Source organism: Epinephelus lanceolatus, chromosome 21 (genome assembly GCF_041903045.1).
Source record: "Epinephelus lanceolatus isolate andai-2023 chromosome 21, ASM4190304v1, whole genome shotgun sequence".
In the NCBI taxonomy this organism is placed as follows: domain Eukaryota; kingdom Metazoa; phylum Chordata; class Actinopteri; order Perciformes; family Serranidae; genus Epinephelus; species Epinephelus lanceolatus.
This window is the reverse complement of record NC_135754.1, coordinates 29157297-29176205: the sequence shown is the minus strand read 5'-3', so window position 1 is coordinate 29176205 and position 18909 is coordinate 29157297. Positions and strand designations below refer to the sequence as shown.

At 41.6% G+C, this 18909-nt stretch overlaps 1 protein-coding gene across 1 annotated transcript; it reads left to right on the top strand.

The window, feature by feature from the left end:
* The first annotated feature begins 1784 nt into the window (after nucleotides 1–1784).
* On the top strand, nucleotides 1785–14934 carry LOC117247232 (guanine nucleotide-binding protein subunit alpha-13-like). Its single transcript, XM_033611621.2, has 5 exons — nucleotides 1785–2113; nucleotides 6104–6330; nucleotides 10636–10686; nucleotides 13626–13826; nucleotides 14424–14934. The coding sequence occupies exons 1-5, from the start codon at nucleotides 1831–1833 to the stop codon at nucleotides 14793–14795; spliced, it is 1134 nt and encodes a 377-aa protein (XP_033467512.1). The 5' UTR covers nucleotides 1785–1830; the 3' UTR covers nucleotides 14796–14934.
* The last annotated feature ends 3975 nt before the right edge of the window (nucleotides 14935–18909 follow it).

The window sequence follows — 18909 nt, the reverse complement described above, 5'->3', positions numbered from 1 at the left end:
TATCCCCATTCAAGTTAGCGAAGAGCCAAATTGACAGTTGGCCACTCGGCCCACAGACTGTATATAAAGATGGACGACGCATCTGCAATTACCCCTACTGTACAGAAGTGAAGCTAAAATATCTCAGATACGGCCCCTGCCATCTTGTTCATTCTGAGCCAGAGTCTGATTTCGGTGGTATCAAGTTTCCTGCCCATACACCCATCTGACCAATTGTGAACAGCACCACTGAATGTCACCCCACCAACTGGCTCACACAGTTGTAATTTTATAGCATTAAATATCTAGTTAAAACCAAACTTATCAGAAAAACAAACTCTTGAACAAACAGCAGTGTGATTAAAAATGACACACACCATCTTTGGGAAAAACTTGATTTGCTATGTACTTTGGGTTTTTCGTTCGACCTGTGTTCCATCAACTAACATAGGGCGGGCCTTATGAACTGTACTGCAGCCAGCCACCAGGGGGCGGTCGAGAAATTTTAGCTTCACTTTTGGGAAGCTGTCATGTCGTCCATCTTTTTATACAGTCTATGGCTTGGCCGTACTAAAGCAAGGTTTATACTTGTGGCATTTACACATGATCTACGCCGTTGTGAGCATTTATACTTGTGCAGTGTTCTATGTCACTCTGCAGTTACACCTCCAAAACACTAGTCGGCGGAGGAGGTTTCTGTGAAGTGCTGTAAAGTTTAGGTGATTCAAAACACACATTAAACACACATTAAACATGGCTTAATAGAGACAATTTCAAACACAAGTTAACAAATCAGCTTCACTATAACTCGCAGCATTCACAGACAAACACTTGTCTTTATCTGGACACATTTTCCCCATAAAAATACAACATGCTAATGTTATTAGCACAAGCCTATGCCGTTTTACATTGTATAAATTAGCCTAGCAGCTAGCGGACTTTTCCTCTACTCATATGAAGCCAGGGACAACAGCAACATTTAACAAAGGTAATGTTACAAAATTCAGCTCCATTACAACTCACAAGGTTCACTGACAAAACAACTGTCTTATACTAAACACGTTTTCCAAACAAATACAACATGCTAACATTATTAGCACAAGCCTATGGCATTTTGCATTGTATAAATTAGCCTAGCGACAAGCGGAGATTTCCTCTGCTCATATGAAGCCAGGATAAATCACACACAAGACTTAAAATGCTATTTTGCGGGGGCTTTATTTATTGTTTGTATCTGTGAAATTAAAGTAAATAAAATTCTCTAGTGCATCTGGGCAATTTTATACAGTGGAAATAAAGTTCTTTTTTGGCTTCATGAGCAGCTGTTATAGGAATTAACGTGGTTTATTGCCGGCACTGTGTCCAGGTTTTTTACTACATCAATACTTTTAGCACCACTTCCTCTGCCATTACAAGTAAGGAACAGTCCCTAAAGAAAATAGGTGGAGCTAACACCAGTCCATTTATTTGACAAAGTTAACTCAGAAATGTTATACTAACTTGACAGTTAAACACAGTACAGTGCTTGAATTCAGTTGAATGTGTCCACGAAGCTGTACTTTAGTTGTAAATGGTGGAACTGCGTCGTTAAGGCGGTTGAGACAGATATTTATAGTCAACTGAAACCTCATTTAACGTACAATAATAACATGTGTGTCGAGACGTACGCAGCTGAAGTTAAAATGTTTGTTTGTGCGAGTTAACACGACGTAAATAGCGAAGCTGAACATGACTGCAGATTGATGGTAAACAGTCTGCGGCACTACTTCCTGAGTTTAGGGAAGGGGCTTGGTCCCGTGCCTGCGCCCCGCGAACGCGCATCAAATTAGCATCGATGAAGTTTGTGCGAACATGGCGGATTTCCTGCCGACCAGGTCCGTGTTAAAAGTTTGTCTACCCGTCTGCCTGCTCAACAGCGGCGAGGTGGAACAGCTCCGAAAGTCCAAGGAGATCGACAGATGTATTTCCCGGGAGAAAACGTACGTGAAACGGCTGGTGAAGATCCTGCTGCTCGGCGCTGGCGAGAGCGGCAAGTCGACTTTCCTCAAACAAATGCGGATCATCCACGGACAGGACTTCGACCAGCAAGCCCGAGAGGACTTCAGAGCCACGATTTACAGCAACGTTATCAAAGGTGAGCTCCGCCGCGGACGGCAGGTGCTGTACGGGGGCAGATAAGCCGCGTAGCTGCGACAGAAAGGCGCTTAAAATGGATGGGAAAGTTTCCACATCTGTGTAGCAGCGCTGGGCTGGGTGAGAGGACATACATAAACAGTCTACATCTGCTGTCGGCACACCCATATCAACCAGGGTCCTACCGAAATCTGCCGTATTTACGAGTTCATACCCGCGAAGTCATAAAACATCCAACATATTAAATTTATTTCACAGCCACACTCAAGCCGGCAGTGTCGAGTAGCCATCGGCTAGTTTAGTTGCTCAATAACTAACACAGGGATGTAGCTAATGGAGGGTAACCCCACCACCGCCACCACTGTGTTGTAAGGTGTTCCTGTTTGTCCACTCTTTGTATGTATGTACAGGGAGTACTCTATATATCATGGACAACTTATTATACTGTATAAAGTAGTGTATGATAACCACCCAAAGTAAAGTCACATTAGTTAATAACGCTCTGACTTTATCAAATGCAATATAAATGCTATTATCTTAAATATGTGCAACATCAAGTGTTGATTTCTGTTTCCAGAAGAAGTACTGGGACCCTATATTTAAGTAAAAATAGTTATACTAATGTTTAGAAATACTCTATTACAAGTAAAAGTCCTGCATTCAAAACTTTACTTAGGTAAAAGTTAAAAAATGTTTGCATCACAATACACTTAAAGTTCTAAAAAGTAAACATTTAAGCAGTAGAATAAATAATAGAAAAATATAAATTAAAAAATGTAACTAAAATACAAATAAAAATAGAAATAAAATATAAAAGTAAAATATTAAAATATATGATCACTGTGCTGAGGCTGTACGTGTGAAAATTTAAGTAGTGGAATATATCACAAGAAAAAGTCCTGCATTTAAACTTTACCTAAATAAAAGTACAAAAAAGCACAATATATAGTACTAAAAGTAAAAATTTGAGTAGTAGAATAAATAATAAATACTAGAAAAATATAAATATAAAAAATATACAACTAAAAAATATTTAAATATAAATAAAGTGTGTAAATATAGATCAATAAATAAAATAAAGTAGAAATAAAATGTGTATTAAAATAAAAATTAAACATGCATTATGCTTCCTTGGTTAACACCAGTATTTAAAATATAAATATTAAAATATATATCGTCACTGTGCTGAGGCTGTAAGTGTGAAAATTTAGTTAGTGGAATAAATAATAAATAACAGAAAAATATAAATGTAAAAAATATAAATAAAATATAAATAAAATTGTATATTATACTGCTGAATTTTAATTATTAATGCATTAATACAGTGATACTCAACTTGTGGCCAGCGGGCCAAATCTGGGGTCTAATTTATGAACACTGCATATGCACAAAACGACACCACTTCCCACGCATCAGCTGTGATCTCTAAAAACAGACTTGATTGGAGAAACTTTGACCTATGCTTACAAACAATTTGGAGACAGGAAACTGGCGACCCAGATGGTGAGGTGGAAACCTGATTGTAGAAATTAGTCAGATATATTTTGGCTTTCGTCTGTACGTGCATTTTTAGAATAGATCCTACGCATTGTTTTATAAATGAGACCTCTGGGCTGCGATAGTGTGCTGGGTGGCCCCCTGACCATTTTCTAACTCACAATGAAAATAAATTGATTCACACTGTAAATTGTTTTGCACATTTAATGTTAATAAGGTGCCAGAGCTTGTGTGTTTTAAACAAGTGCCAGGGGTGGATCCCTCGGACCCCAGGGCAGAGGTTGGATCAATTATTTATACATTAATTATCAGTGTTTATTTATTAAGTGGCCCCTGGCCTCCTGTCAGTTTGCCAAAGTGGCCCCTGGGCAAAGCAAGCTGAGTATCCCTGATAAATGTGTCGCATTCATGGAACGTTAGCAGAACGAATTTATGTGTAAACTGTTCGCAGAGGGAAATTTACGTGTATTTGGGCATTCATCAATATGATAGTAGCTCCGATGTTTTCATAGATCTTTTCGTAGTGCTTGTGTAAATGAGATATTGCGCATAAATATTGCTTGTCATAAGAAATCACAGTTTTTATTCGTATTGAGCTCACAACATGCAGAGGCCTTTGAAACATGTAAGTTAAACGTGATGATATATTAGAAATATAACACGTTTAGCTGAATTAGTTGGCATTTAGGAGATTTAAGCGTCGGATTAGGTTTCCTAAAAGCATGAATGAGTTATTTAAAGCAATGTTTTTATCATTAATTTTGTATCAGGTTAAGACAAGCCAAGTTAAATGACTTCATATACTGCTGGGTACCTTAACCATGGATAATATATCATTATTTATCAGTTGATTATATTTTGTATCAATAACATAAATCTACAAAGTTACTCAAAACTAAAGCTATCTGATAAATGTAGTGGAGTAAAAAGTCCATAATGTTGTGGATTAGAAGTATAACGTAGCATAAAATAGAAATACTCAAGTAAAGTATAAAGAGCAGGGCTTAAGTAAATGTACTTAGTTACTTTCCACCACTTGTCCACTCATTTCACGTTTCTGAGGTCTGTTGCTATACAGACGTAGTTTCAACTTACTGTAAATCATTGGAAAATGCACAAATGTTAGTGATATGGGACTCAGGGCTGCGCATTTAATCGAGATATTATCAAAATTGTAATATGGCTAAGTGCAGTATTCAAATAGCAGGACCTACAGTTCTTTGACAAAGGTAAAATGTGTCACAACATACCATTATAAATGATGAATTTAGAGACGCCACAGCCTACAGTCATATTCCAGATGTAGGGGAACATGTTTGCTTGGCACAGACCCCAGACAAAAAATTTTTTTTTGTGTGAAAATGAAATGCTAAAATTACCATTCCTGCTAAAATTGTGACTCATATCACAGTCGCAATATCTGTCAAAAAAATTGCAATATGACTTTAATTTGCATATCGTGTAACCCTTATGTAACCTTAAATTTGTCTTGTGGTTATGATGCCTTCAAGGGATCGTTTGGTTACAGTAGGTGTCAGTTGGCACGCCCCCAGTGTGGAGAAGCAGGCCGGAGTCCGACATGGAAGCTAAGGAATGTACTGCTGTGGAAGGGTCAACGACAAAACATGTTTTTTAACCACCTATAAAAATCAGTATCAGTTTAAGTGTACGCTATATTGAGAGTATTTTCACAGCTATGCCTCACTGTCCGACAGCCTGTTCCAAACGGCTTCAGTTCCCCGTCTGGGCTCCTGTTAAAGGCACCAGACTCCATTGAGAAAAACGGCAATTTTAGTTGCAGAGTACAGGAGCTGCTGGTCCAATGCTGCTTTGATCAGTTAGTTAGGTTGTGTTGTTATGTGACTAAAGTGAATCGGGACTAACCTTTTTAAACACCAAAGTCACATTATAAAACAAATCGACTAACTGATCGAGGCAGTGGTAGACCAGCAGCTCCTGTGTTCAGCTATGTTAAATCGCTGGTTTTCTCAGTGGAGTTTGGCTTCGAAGAGAGTAATTTAACGGCTTGATTTTATAGTTTGAAATCAGTGTGTGACATTGAGGTGAAACAGTGGAAATACTCTCAACGAAGCATACACTTAAAGTGATATTAACTGTTTTAGGTGGGTGTTTTCTAAGGTGGCTAAAACACATTTAGTAGATTGCTTAGCTTCCATTTCAGACTCCAGCCTGCTTCTCCACACTGGGGGCGTGCCGACTGACACCTGCTGTATGTAATATAATGTCTGTGGGTAAGTGCAACCCCATTTCAAAAAAATTAAACTGTCCTTCTAAAATAAGCATTTTTGAAATTGTGCTTCACACCTCTCGTCAGACAAAACAGGTTTCTAGGCCACCTGTTTTTTTTTCGGTTGGCATGCTGCTCTTCTCGTCTCTCTTCCATTTTAGGTTTCATTCACACGTGGCCCTGCTAGGTTTTAACACACAACCTGTGGGCCTCTCTTATGGCGATTATCTTCACTTCCCCCTCCAGGAGTACGTGTGTTGGTGGATGCCCGGGAGAAGCTGCACATCCCGTGGGGTGACCCGGACAACCAGCCACATGGGGACAGCCTGATGGCGTTCGACACCCGGTCGGCTAAGATGGCGAGCGGGCAGCTGGAGACGTCTGTCTTCTTGCGGTACCTACCTGCCATCAGAGCTCTGTGGGCCGACTCGGGTATACAGAATGCATATGATCGTCGTAGGGAGTTTCAGCTGGTAGGTGGATGCACACACACATACTGGTAGATAGTGGTGGCCCAGTTTTTGGCTCAAGTACACGACTTTCTTTCACCAGTAAAAGTTTTCTGGGTTTTTTCAAGAAGTCAGAGTGAGAGAGTGGAAGGGCGGGGACACGGCAGTGGAAATAGAAAGTGAAACTTCTTCTGAATTCATCCTCCCTTTCCTCTCTCCCTGTGATTCTTACCCTGGTTTTCTCGCTCTGTTGAGCGGTCAGACATGTGATTGACTCAGCTTCCTGTTTACACCTCTCCCCGCTCCTTATGTCTTGGCTGTCAGCATGCCTGTTTTAACATTTGACGTTTTACCCCAGAATAACGGCTGTGGGTGCCGGCATGTGCGCTCACGTGTCCCCACTGAGACCTTCCTGTGCCCTTTTTTTTCTTGCGTGGTTCTACTTTCACAACCTGCTGCCATTTTCTTTTTAAAACTAAATTTGTTTATGTGAGCTGCCGGGTCCTGTGATGACCTTTGTTCAGTATTCCAGCGGTTGAAGAGGGAACAGAGGACACACGTCTTCGAGCTGCTTTCAGTAATGAGACACAACCAGAAAATTTACATTTTCCTGTCAGTTGCACAAGGCCGAACTGTGCTCAATGGCGTTTTGTTAACGGTCTCACACAGCTAGTTGGTTTGAGCTGGTTGTGCAGACAGAGAGGGGAATAAGAGCGATCAGAGCTGGAATGTTGATCTGTAGTTAAACAGCTTTACACTTACAAACAGCTCTGGCTCTCACACTCAGCGTTATTGGTGCACAAACATTAAGAGTGTCACACCTTGAGTTACACAAGTACACACACACACACACACACACACACTGTGTGCATGTGGGGCTTAAACTAACCATTGTTTTTCTTTTATTTTGGTGTTTAACAATTATATAACAATTATTGTCATTGTTGATTAATTGATTAGCTGTTTGGTGTATAAATGTCAGCTCAAGATGGCGTCATCAAATGTCTTGTTTTGTCCACAACCCAGAGACTTTAAGTTAAGAAAACCAGAACATATTCACATGTAAGAAGTGCAATCAGAGTTTCAACTTTTTTTACCTTAAAAATTACTCAAACCAATGAATCCGTTATCAGATTAGTGGTGACTGATTTAATACTTGACAACTAATCTATTAGTCATTGCAGCTCTGCCCTGTACACTTTCCTACTGCGCAGACTGACATCTTCAGATTGCTTTTTGTCAGACCAACAATACAAAACAAAGAAAATAGTTAAATCACTTTCATAGAGAACAAAAAAGTTGCAAATCATAAACAGGGTGCAGCTCCTTAAGAAGTCTTAAAATGCCTACATCAATATTATAAACATTAAACTCTAAAAGTCAATAAATATAAAACTTTAAACCTCCCACTGACCCTAATATTGTCTTTTTATTTTATACTTACTCTTACCTGTTGGCAAAATGTAGCTTAACGCAAGCCACTGTAATATAAATATTTCTACATAAAACCTACCTCTGCACAGGACCACTTATAAATACTTTTATACTTCCCTGCAATGCTTAAACAAGGTGATTGGTCCAATAATTCGTCTTAAATTTGGTTTAAAATCATCTTGAAAGGTCTTAAAAAGCAGCAATTTAAGTGTCTGATACTTGCAGACACCCTGATAATCATATTCTTTTTTAATTCTTGCGTTTTTTTTTAACAGTCTTAGGTCAGTAAACATGTCCTGTCCCCTTTAGATCTGTCATGAGGAATGTTAAAGAGAATTTATAGTTTATCAACTAGTCCATCCACAGAAATTTAATATAGTGATAATAAATCAGTAATCAGTTTTCTAGGGGTGGGGAAAAACCAATACAGCATAGTATCGTGATATTTTTGTTTGGTTATATCGTATCATCACACAGTGCCAAATATAGATTTTTTATTATGTATTATTATTAATATGACAAACACAAATTAAACTTTAGGTAGCCTGCCAGAGTAATATAATCAATCATCCACTAGAAACAATTTGCTGCTACAAAAAATGGCTGAATAGAGATGAACAGACTGAAGACTTTATCTTATTAGATAAAATAGATGTTGACAAAGTTTTCCTTTTGGGGACATAATTTACAGTTGAAAAAAGGTAATAAATCACAATATATTTTATCACAATACTCACCGTGAAGTATCGCGATAATATCGTATCGTGGATCCTCTGGTGATTCACACCGCTAATGTTTTCTTTAGTGTATAATCACCTGAAAATAAGAATCGTTGTGTTTTTGTGTACTTTAAAATGAGCCGTTTATATCTACATACAGAGCAGGTCCCCTTCCACTGAGTCATCCATTTTGTTTCTACAGTAGCCCAGAAAGGACAAATCAGACTCTGGCTCTAGATAGGACCATTCGCTTTGTCCACCGTAGTTTTGCTACTTGCTTGGCACACAGGAGGAGTTTCACCTCTGCGTCCTTACCGATAACTCCTAAACACTGGACCTTTAATTAGTTTGTGAAATAACAGAAAATTATCTGTGACTATTTTTGTAATCGTTTGCTATTTATAGAACAAAAATGCCAAATATTTCATGTTTGGACAGAACATGTAATTTGAAGATGGGACATTTCCATATATTTTCAGACTTTTTACAGATCAAACGATTGAAGATTAACTGAAAAAAAAACCCACCACATAAAGCGATAACAGCTGCAGCCCTTTGTAGTGTTTAAAACAATTATTTTAAGTCTAAATATGAATTAAATCTAAAACCGGAGGGCATTATCATCATCTTCACTCCAAATCAAGAGCTCTCCCGCCCAGACATGAAACCCAGCTGCTGCAGCTGAAGAGTCGCCCTGTCGAGAGCTGCTTAAACGTTCCCCACTCTTCTTGTTTGCGAGGGCTAATTTGTTTTCCTGCCAGCAGATACCACCCCATTGTGTTTTGACCATGCCCTTTGCAAGTATTTGCATCACAAATCACACGTGCCCTCGGGCCTGCTTGTTAATTATCATTAAAAACACATGCACAGGCTGAAACCACACATGGATCCCCTCGCTCTCTGTGGAACAAAGTTCACAGAGCTGCTGTCTAAAAGTCACCCACGGACATTTTCTGTCTGTCTTCTCACCTGAGATGTATTCGTCATTAACACAGCAGCACATCCTGATGATAAGAGGATAAAAGTCAGGGGCTGTGTACGAGGTGTCCGGTGCACAATTCAAATGACACACTGACATTGTTATGTAATCTTATGTTTCAGTTTTGCTTTTACAGCAAGCTCATATAAACTTGTCATGCCTCATAACGAGCTGGGGCAGCTCAGAGTGATTCCTCTTCTTGTTTCTCTTCTCCTTTTTTTTATTGGACTGATTTTTTCTGATTTCAAAACCTCAGATTTGAGCTCTTTCACCCAGACGAAGCATTAAAATTAGCTTCACAGAAAGGTACCTCTTCTGTCTGTTAGTGCAGTGCCACGCCGCTCTGCTCCTCCCTAGTGTAATCTTAGCCCTGCACACACTTCCCATGTACACACACACACACACACACACACACACACACACGCATACGCACAGGTTTTTCAGGTCAGGTTAGTTTTTAAAAGATCAAAGGTGAGCACAGAAGCTTGCAGCGGGGGAAATGGATGGTGTTTACACTCAGAAATAAAACCCAAACATGCACTACGTCTGATGAAATTTGACTTTGATAGCACGGGTGTTGGTTTACTGTATTCACGATGCAAAATACATGCAAAACAATCATCTAAAAAGCTGTGGCGTGGTGTTGTAGAGATGCTGTGGGTCAGGAAGGAGAAGAAAATCTGTTTTGCTTTTTTGGTTTATGTTGAGCACAGGACACACACACGCAGAGAGATAAAGGAATGCATCTCAGTCTTGGCAGCCTCATGTCTGGGCTTGCACTAATGGCGCATGAACAGCGTCAGAACGGTCTAGAAAAAACACCCCAGCACACGCACACACGCACACAGACCGAGTCACACTTCTGTATACATCAAAGACACACTTACAAACACGTGTCTACTGCAATACCAAATACTTTGCATCCTGCTTCAGCTACTCAGAGCAGACTCAGCTCTCAGGCGGACACACAGTTTTGGAATGGAAAACAAACAGATTACCTGCGTGTGTGTGTGTGTGTGGGGTGGGGGGGGCGGCAGCGAAAGAGAGATTTTGTCCTGCCTCCCCAACAGCAACACATGTATTGTACTGAATGCAATAATAGCAGTTTGGTAAACGTGCATTACAAACTGTACTGTTTATGATTGATGTAATAAATTGTGCAGAATTAACAGAAATCCCTCCTCTGTCCTGTCGCAGGGTGAGTCAGTGAAGTATTTCTTGGATAATCTGGATAAGCTTGGCGAGCCGGTAAGTTGTTTCTGCCTGCACTGATTGTTATAATCAGACGTTTACATGTTATAGTTCATATTGCAACATGTCTAGACAATTTAAGGGTAAGCGTTTTGGTGAAGAAGCTCCTGTTAGCTGGACCGCTTTGCCATGAGAAAACTGGGACATTTGACAGCTCATAACAGCTCAGTAGATGTTTAACCTGTAGGTCTGGGAAAGTCTTAAAAAACACTGAATTCAAGTTTAATTTCAAGTCATAAAGGTCCAGTTTGTAGGATTTCGGGTAATATAGTGGCATCTAGCTGTGAGGAGTGCAGATTGTAACCAGCTGAAACTTCTCCCAGTTAGAATTCCTTCAGTGTTCATTGTTCAGGAGGTTTTTACCAGGAGCTGAATTGACCTTTTGCTAAGCCCCGCCCCTTTGTGATGGCCAAACAAGCTGTCGCAGTAAGCATGGAGCCCACACTGTAACTAACTGCACTCCCTGAAGAAATATTATCGTATTTTTGGTAAAAATGAAAGAGTGATTCCAGAGAGAAGCAGACAGAGGGGTCTACAGTCTGTGTTTGAAGGATATATCCAGGATGTCAAACTGACTCAGCAGCAACAACAGGTTAAAAAGACAAAGATAGTTAGAAGCTAAAGCCGAACTATAGGCTACAGGACAGGCAGGGATCTCCGGGGGAAGTCAAACAGCGTTCATGTGATGACACACAGCTGGTTGAATATCAGCAAAGTTTCCCTGCTTCCCTTCACTGGTTCCTGTACAGCAGGGTCGGTCTTTGTTTCACTGTTATAATCATTACAAAGCAAAAGCAGCATGTGTATACATTCAGTAGGCTATATCTTCAGTAGCTAGCTAGCTAACCCTACACTTGTCAGGGTTTGATTTTAGTTTTGGAACAGGGAAGAAACATAGATCTTTTTCCAACCTCTCCAGGTAACGAGTATCATTAATACACGACGTGTCCCAGGCACAACATTTAGCTCCAAATCCACAAAACCAGCCTGAAAATGAAGGAAATCTGAAACAACTGCATTAGAGTCAATGGAGCACAGCTGTGTTGTTGTTGGACCCTGGTCTGAGCCGGCCTGATGCGACGTTATGATTGGCCAGTCTGCATTTGGGGGGCGGGACTTAGCAAAGGGTCAGTTGTCGGCAGTGGTCTGCTCCTCTCCAAAACAAACTGACCTGATGATTAAAACTGGTAAAACACTGAACAAAGCAGTTTGATGTTAAAAATTCAGTGTTTTTCCATTGCTTTTGTCATGGAGGGGCTGCTAACACAAATGTCCAAGTAAAGAGCCAGTGTTGGCTTTGTCCGTTCTGGACTACTATAGAAACATGGCGGTGCAACATGGCGATCTTCGTAGGCAAGGACCTGCTCCTTGTGTAGATATGAACAGCTCACTCTAAGGTAGTGAAAACAATGATTCTCATTTTCAGGTGAATTTACAGTAAAGAAAACATACTTATTATATTAGTAAGTATGGAAGCAGATCGAGAGAGACCAAACTCTGATCAAACTGTAAACAAAGGCAGCGCTGATCAAACATAAACCAAGAATCTGTCACTGCGTCGTCTGTTTCTCACCTAAAATGTTTTCAGAAACATATTTTAGTACACTGTTTATCTATTATGTAAGATCAGTTGTTACCAGCCGGCCACCATTGTGTGAAACAGATAATCTTGCACTGTCACCCGCCGGCGGGAGTGTTTATTGGTCCACTGGTGTGTATTTTATATGAAATATTTTGATTGAATGCCACTTGTGATGCTTTTATTGTTGCCAGGCAACCACAGACTCACCTCCAAATTCTAACCGACCTGTGGAATCAACCTACCGTTTATTTAATTTTTTCCCCATCAATTAGTATCTAGTTCCTAAGATGTTGAGGCAGAGGGTACTTGCTGTAGCTCTGGTTGAGGGTGAGAGGCTGTCAGTAAATAGTTTGTTGGGCACAGGGAAACAGAGATCTGTGTGGGTACATGAGACCCTAAAAAAGAGGGTGGATCATGGGGAGTACCACCAGTTGGTCCAGGAGCTTCTCCTCCATGATGGCTGTTTCCAGGCATATTTTAGAATGACTCAGGGGCAGTTTGACAACCTGCTGTCTATCGTCAGGCTGTATGGCTCTGGGCATCCAGCAACCACTACCACCAGTTTCTCCTCAGTTGTTTACCAACTGTAAACTTGTTGTCGTGACCACCACAGAAGGCCCACCTCTTAAATCATCCAATTGGATAATGGGGGGGAAAAATGACAAAAAAAGACATGACCTGGGGCGTTTTCCGCTTTGAGTTGAAGTTTTTTCAACTCAAGGAGTTCAGAGCGCTCCGGCAAAAATGCCAGGGGCCTAGAGTGCAGAAACGCAAAGCGCATTGCAACGCAAAATCTGTGCGCAAAAAGCTTCATTCTCATTAGCAACAATTACAAAAAGGCGCCTCCAGCTGCTAAAGCGCTCTCTGTGTGATCATGGCCCTAGCCTCTACAACTTCTTTAATATTAGGTGTGCAAAGTCAGGATTGGACCCTTTGGTGGGCCGGTTCTGGCCCTGGTGCTGTACGTTTGGTCTAATGAGTGATTAAAGTTAGCAAGCGCTAGCAGTTTGCTAATCCGCGAATAATGTATGGTTTTATCGCTACATAGGCCTACACATTTCAAACCACTCAAGTAAAGTTATGGAAATGGGGTAAAATGTTAGTATCCACCTTTATAGTATCAATAAAGTGTGCACAAGAGACTACGCAAGGACCTGAGATAATGTTTTGGTAAAGACAGATCTGATTATCGGCCTAATAATTCAGTCCCAAACAAACTCCATACTTTCAGCTCAAATATGTTTTGTTGGTTTGTTTCCTCTTCGTCCAAAAGCTCAACCCCTGCCTTCATCTTCTGATTCATCCTCTCTACATTTAGATATTCCTTCACTGTGTTTTCCTGTCTCTCCTCCAGGACTATCTTCCCACTCAACAGGACATCCTGCTGGCTCGTAAACCCACCAAGGGCATCCACGAGTATGACTTTGAGATCAAGAGCGTTCCCTTCAAGATGGTGGACGTGGGAGGGCAGCGGTCGGAGCGGAAGCGCTGGTTCGAATGTTTCGACTCCGTCACCTCCATCCTCTTCCTCGTCTCCTCCTCTGAATATGACCAGGTGAGAGCACGCCGCCAAACACGCTGGCCAAGGCATCTAATTTCCTCTCACACACAAGCAAGCACACACACTTGTGATAGGCTGATAAGTGGCTTGTTAATAGGTTTGTTCTAGCAGATAATGTTTGGTGACTTTTGATAAGTCGTCATTGCTGTGTCTATACACACTGTGGAGGTGTTGTGATATATCCCACAGTGTGTGTGGACTAATAAACCAGTCTCTTAATTTGTACATGTGCAGGTTGTGCTCTGTGATACCATTAATAAGTTCTTTGTTCTCTTTGGTCATCAGTCTGATTCAGTATGTTACATATTGTTTTGACTTGGAAAGTTTGTAAGATTGGCATAGTAATCAACCACAAAGTGTCCTGTGACATCATCCATCCACTGAGTGAGATCATACGGTTGGGTCAGTCTGGTCCCATTGGTCAGTGTTTACTTATTCAAGTAACGCTTGCGGTCCCAGAGAGTGACCTGACATGGTGCATTCGTAAATCCAGTCTGAAGCTCTACACTAACATGAGAGCCCTGTTGGTCGAAGAACAGTACTAATACTCACAGTAATAATTGTACTAAATCGCTCCATTGTCTCCATCAGGTGCTGATGGAGGACAGGCAGACCAACCGGCTGCGTGAATCGCTCGACATCTTCGAGACCATCGTCAACAACCGCGTCTTCGTCAAAGTTTCGATCATCCTCTTCCTCAACAAGACAGACCTGCTGGAGGAGAAGGTGAAGAGTGTTCCGCTCAAGGACTACTTTCCCGAGTACACTGGGCAAGAGCACAACCTGCCGGACGTCCAGGCGTTCATGGTGGAGTGCTTCCGGGCCAAGAGACGCGACCCCACCCAGAAGCCCCTGTACCACCACTTCACCACGGCCATCAACACGGAGAACATCAGGCTGGTGTTCCGGGACGTCAAGGACACCATCCTCCACGACAACCTCAAACAGCTCATGCTCCAATGACCCCTGTCAACCTGTGAAAGTAGAGGACCTGAATGGGGACAAACCACCCCCTTGCTCCTGACGAGGACTCGGGAGAGACCAGCCTCAGAAGAATCCGATAGACGTCAGCGTTCTTCTTCAGCCGTTTTTATATTAGTTTTTACTCTCCTCTTTGAAGAGTTGGCCTTCTTGTTAGTTCAGGGTTTGGTAGGGGGACGAGTCAGCAGGGCAGACTGTCCGTGGTTAGCGATGAGCAGGCGGTTTGGATGTTGGACAACATCTGATCTTTGCTGCTTCGTCTCAAGACTCTCTCCTCTGGCCTGAGCGCAGACACTCGCTGCAGTTTTTCGACTCACAAGGTGCCGGTGCTGGCGCCAACGCCGGCGCCTGGCTGTGGAAACCAGTTAAACTTTTCACAAACCAGCCTCATGGTCTCCAAAGCAGATACACAACTGGCCAAGCAACAAATACAGTTGTTTTACCAACATGTAAGCAAACGACAGACGGTCAAGATGCAACAAAATCAGCTGTGCCAAAGTTGATTTAGTACTGAATTCATCTAGTCCAAAATCAGTCCATTATTTCCGCTGCACTCTCCAGTGCTGCTCTGTGAACGTGGTTTCTGTAGTTTAAAGGAAGGATTTGACAACTCTCTGATGATCTGGAGACTGCACGATTGTCCTTTATTTTCCTCATATTGCAGCATCGCTCCTCCGTCTTCATGTCCCAGTCGCCACTTTCTCTTGGCCTCGACGTCAGCAGGGCAGAGAGTCATTTCTGCCGGGACAAGGACCAGTTCACTGATGGCGACAGCGCTCCCAACGGTTCAGTATGTGATGTTGAAAACGGCTCCAGCACCGGCACCTTGTCTGTGGAAAAAAATGCTAGAAAAGGGCACAACGGCGGGACTGAACCTCCACTGCCTTTCCATATAACGTCTTCTGTAGACCTAATCACTGTTTGAATCCTGCATTTGTGCCTCTGTAGAATTAAAGCCAATCTTAGCTGCCTTCAACACGTAATTAAGAACCTTTTGTTTTTGGGTGTTTTAGAGGACAAAATGACCTTAATTGGCACATGAGGCAGGTGTGCCAGCATGTGAACATGCAGTCCACTGTTTTCTCAGGGTTGAATCCAAACCAGCGTTGATGCTGATGTTGTTGGTGGTGAACTAACTGAATAATCTTTCTCTGGGTGGCAGAGCGGTGAGACTCAGCCAGGCCTCAGTACAGTTAGCTGGGTGGTGGTTGGTACTGTATCCTCCTGGCTTTGACCCCTAAACCCAGAATCCCCCTCTGTTTCTCTCTCTGTTTGTTTTCATCTCTGATTAGATGCCTTGTAAAGGGACAGACTGTTTCCCCTGTTTGCCTGATGATGAATGTCTGTTAATAGATGTACAGAGATTTGCTCTAAATTGTCTGAATATACTGTAACCAACATTGAAAGCTGTAACTTACTGTGTTAGGCGTCTCTGAAAACCCCTCGAAGGTTTACACGCCGTCTCGTGCTGTTTAGGAGTTCCCTTTAAAGAACATTTTGGATTTGTTGAAAAAAAGTAGACAAAAAAAGCTGCTGGAGTTGAATACTTGTGTCAGCGACTGTATTCTGAAGGAGGCCAATCTTTGTTTGAGGACAACTTCCAGGCACTGTTAAAATCTGTGTTTCTTTGCCAAATCACCACGTGCTTTCTTGGGAATTTTCACATCAACCAGTCTCCAGTTATTTTTTCCTCCCAAAATAAAAAGCTCCCGTGAGCTTCAGTTTGCTTCCAGTTCTGGCTTTGTACATACTGTAATCTGTTGCCATGTAAATAATATTCAGGTTTATTTCCGTATATGTAAATGGTTGTAGAAATGGCGTTTTGTTTTTTTTCCTCCATTCTGAATGTGTTCCAAAAATCACTGCTTTTCCAATGAAGATGACCATTTTTTTTGATTTAGATGTATTTTTGTTCAATTTTTTTCATCACCTTTTTGAAATTCATTCCTGTGCCAAGTCTCATGCCACTCTAACCGTATCAATAAAATACACTTTTCTAATGAAAGAAGGCTCATTTTTATTTATTCATTTTACATATCATCAAATATTTAGCCGCTTCATGATGAACACTGGCCCAAAAGAGACACATTTATGTGGATATGCTGAGATATGGAACAAAATTAATTACCAAATTTTGTATTTCAAATCTGGGAACCATGAAGCCATGGTTTTCTGCCTGAAACCGGTGGATTTCCCCCTTTGGGTTGGGAGGGAGTTACTGCTTTAGGCAAGGGAGTTCAAGTATCTCGGGGTCTTGTTCACGAGCGAGGGGAGAATGGAGTGTGAGATGGATCTATGGTTTGGTGCAGGCGCTGCACCAGAAGATCGTGGTGAAGAGGGAGCTGAGCCAGAAGGCAAAGCTTTCAATTTACTGGTCCATCTGTGTCCCAACCCTCACCTATGGTCATGAGCTCTGGGTAGTGACCGAAAGAATGAGATTGCTGAAACAAGCAGCCGAAATGAGTTTCCTCCGTGGGGTGTCTGGGCTCAGCCTCAGAGATAGGGTGAGGAGCTCAGACATCCGGAGGGAGCTGCAAGTAGAGCTGCCGCTCCTTCGCGTTCAAAGGGGTCAGTTGAGGTGGTTCAGGTATCTGATCAGGATGCCTCCTGGCCGCCTCCTGTTAGAAGTGTTCTGGGTACGTCCCACTGGTAGGAGTCCCCGGGGCAGACCCAGAACACGCTGAAGGGATTACATATCTCATCTGGCCTGGGAACGCCTCAGAGTCCCCCAGGAGGAGCTGGAGAGTGTTGCTGGGGAGAGGGACGTCTAGGGTGCTTTGCTCAGCCTGCTGCCCCCGCGACCCGGCCTTGGATAAGCAGATGAAAATGGATGGATGTTAACATTCTTTAGACAGAATTTGAAATAAAAGTTCAAAGTCAAATATACAGAGTCCAAAATATGTTTTAAATTGATGTTCTTTAAATTAGGGGTCATGGGAAACCTGGACAAGTCATGGATTTCCCAAGCACATTTTCCAGGCCTTTAAAAGTCATAGAAGTCATAAAAAGCACTGATAGTCTAGGAAAAGTCATGGAAATTGGGTAAACAGCATGATGTTGCAATGGTAAGCTTTGTCGCCTCACAGCAAGAGGGTTCCTGATTTGAATCCAGGGTGGGGGGTTTGAACCCAAGGTGGGAAAGCCTTTTTGGGCGGAGTTTGCATGTTCTCCCTGTGTCAGCGTGGGTTTTCTCCAGGTGCTCCAGCTTCCTCCCACAGTCCAAAGACATGCAGGTTAATTGGTGACTCTAAATTGTCCGTAGGTGTGAATGTGAGTGTGAATGGTTGTCTGTCTCTATGTGTCAGCCCTGTGATAGTCTGGTGACCTGTCCAGGGTGTACCCCGCGTCTCACCCAGTGTGAGCTGGGATAGGCTGCAGCCCCCCGCGACCCCTAACAGGATAAGGTGTTACGGAAAATGAGCGAATGAAATACCATTGGCCATTTTGTATTTCTACACTAGAAGTACATTAGATAGGACAGAATGAGTGTGAAGGGGGAAGAAAGGGTGAAGTCATGGAATTTTGTTGTGTGTAATAAAACTGGTACAGTAGTCTTCTGTGGACAACCTTTCATGTACTGTAACACAATGGTAAATTTATTTTCTATAGCTACTGACGTAATGTAGCTCCAGAGTGCGTCTGTGTGACATTTGTTTACTATCCCGTAGGTTGCTTCATTTTCCCCCTGCGTTCCATCTCTCCCACAAAGTACGCCAGCTGGCAACAATTACAATTTCAGCCAAGCTGGGCCAAAAATAAATTAAATTAAATTAAACAAAATAAAAACAAATAAAATTAAATAAAAAAGAATAATTAAATTAAATTGAATTAAATTGAATCTAATATAATGGGTCCATAACAAGTTTTGAAATTTTGTCCATGAAAATGTGTGGGAAGCCTATTAAAATTATACAAATGAATGTAAGGCTTGTTTTTGTATATTTTGAACCATATCATCCTTAAAATCTGTTTCTTCAAAAAAATAAAATAAATAAATAAAATAAAAATAAAATTAAAAAATGCTTTATTTGACACACAAAGATAGTCATTCTTAATTCTTATTCTTTTCAAATAACACAATACTGTTTGATAATAA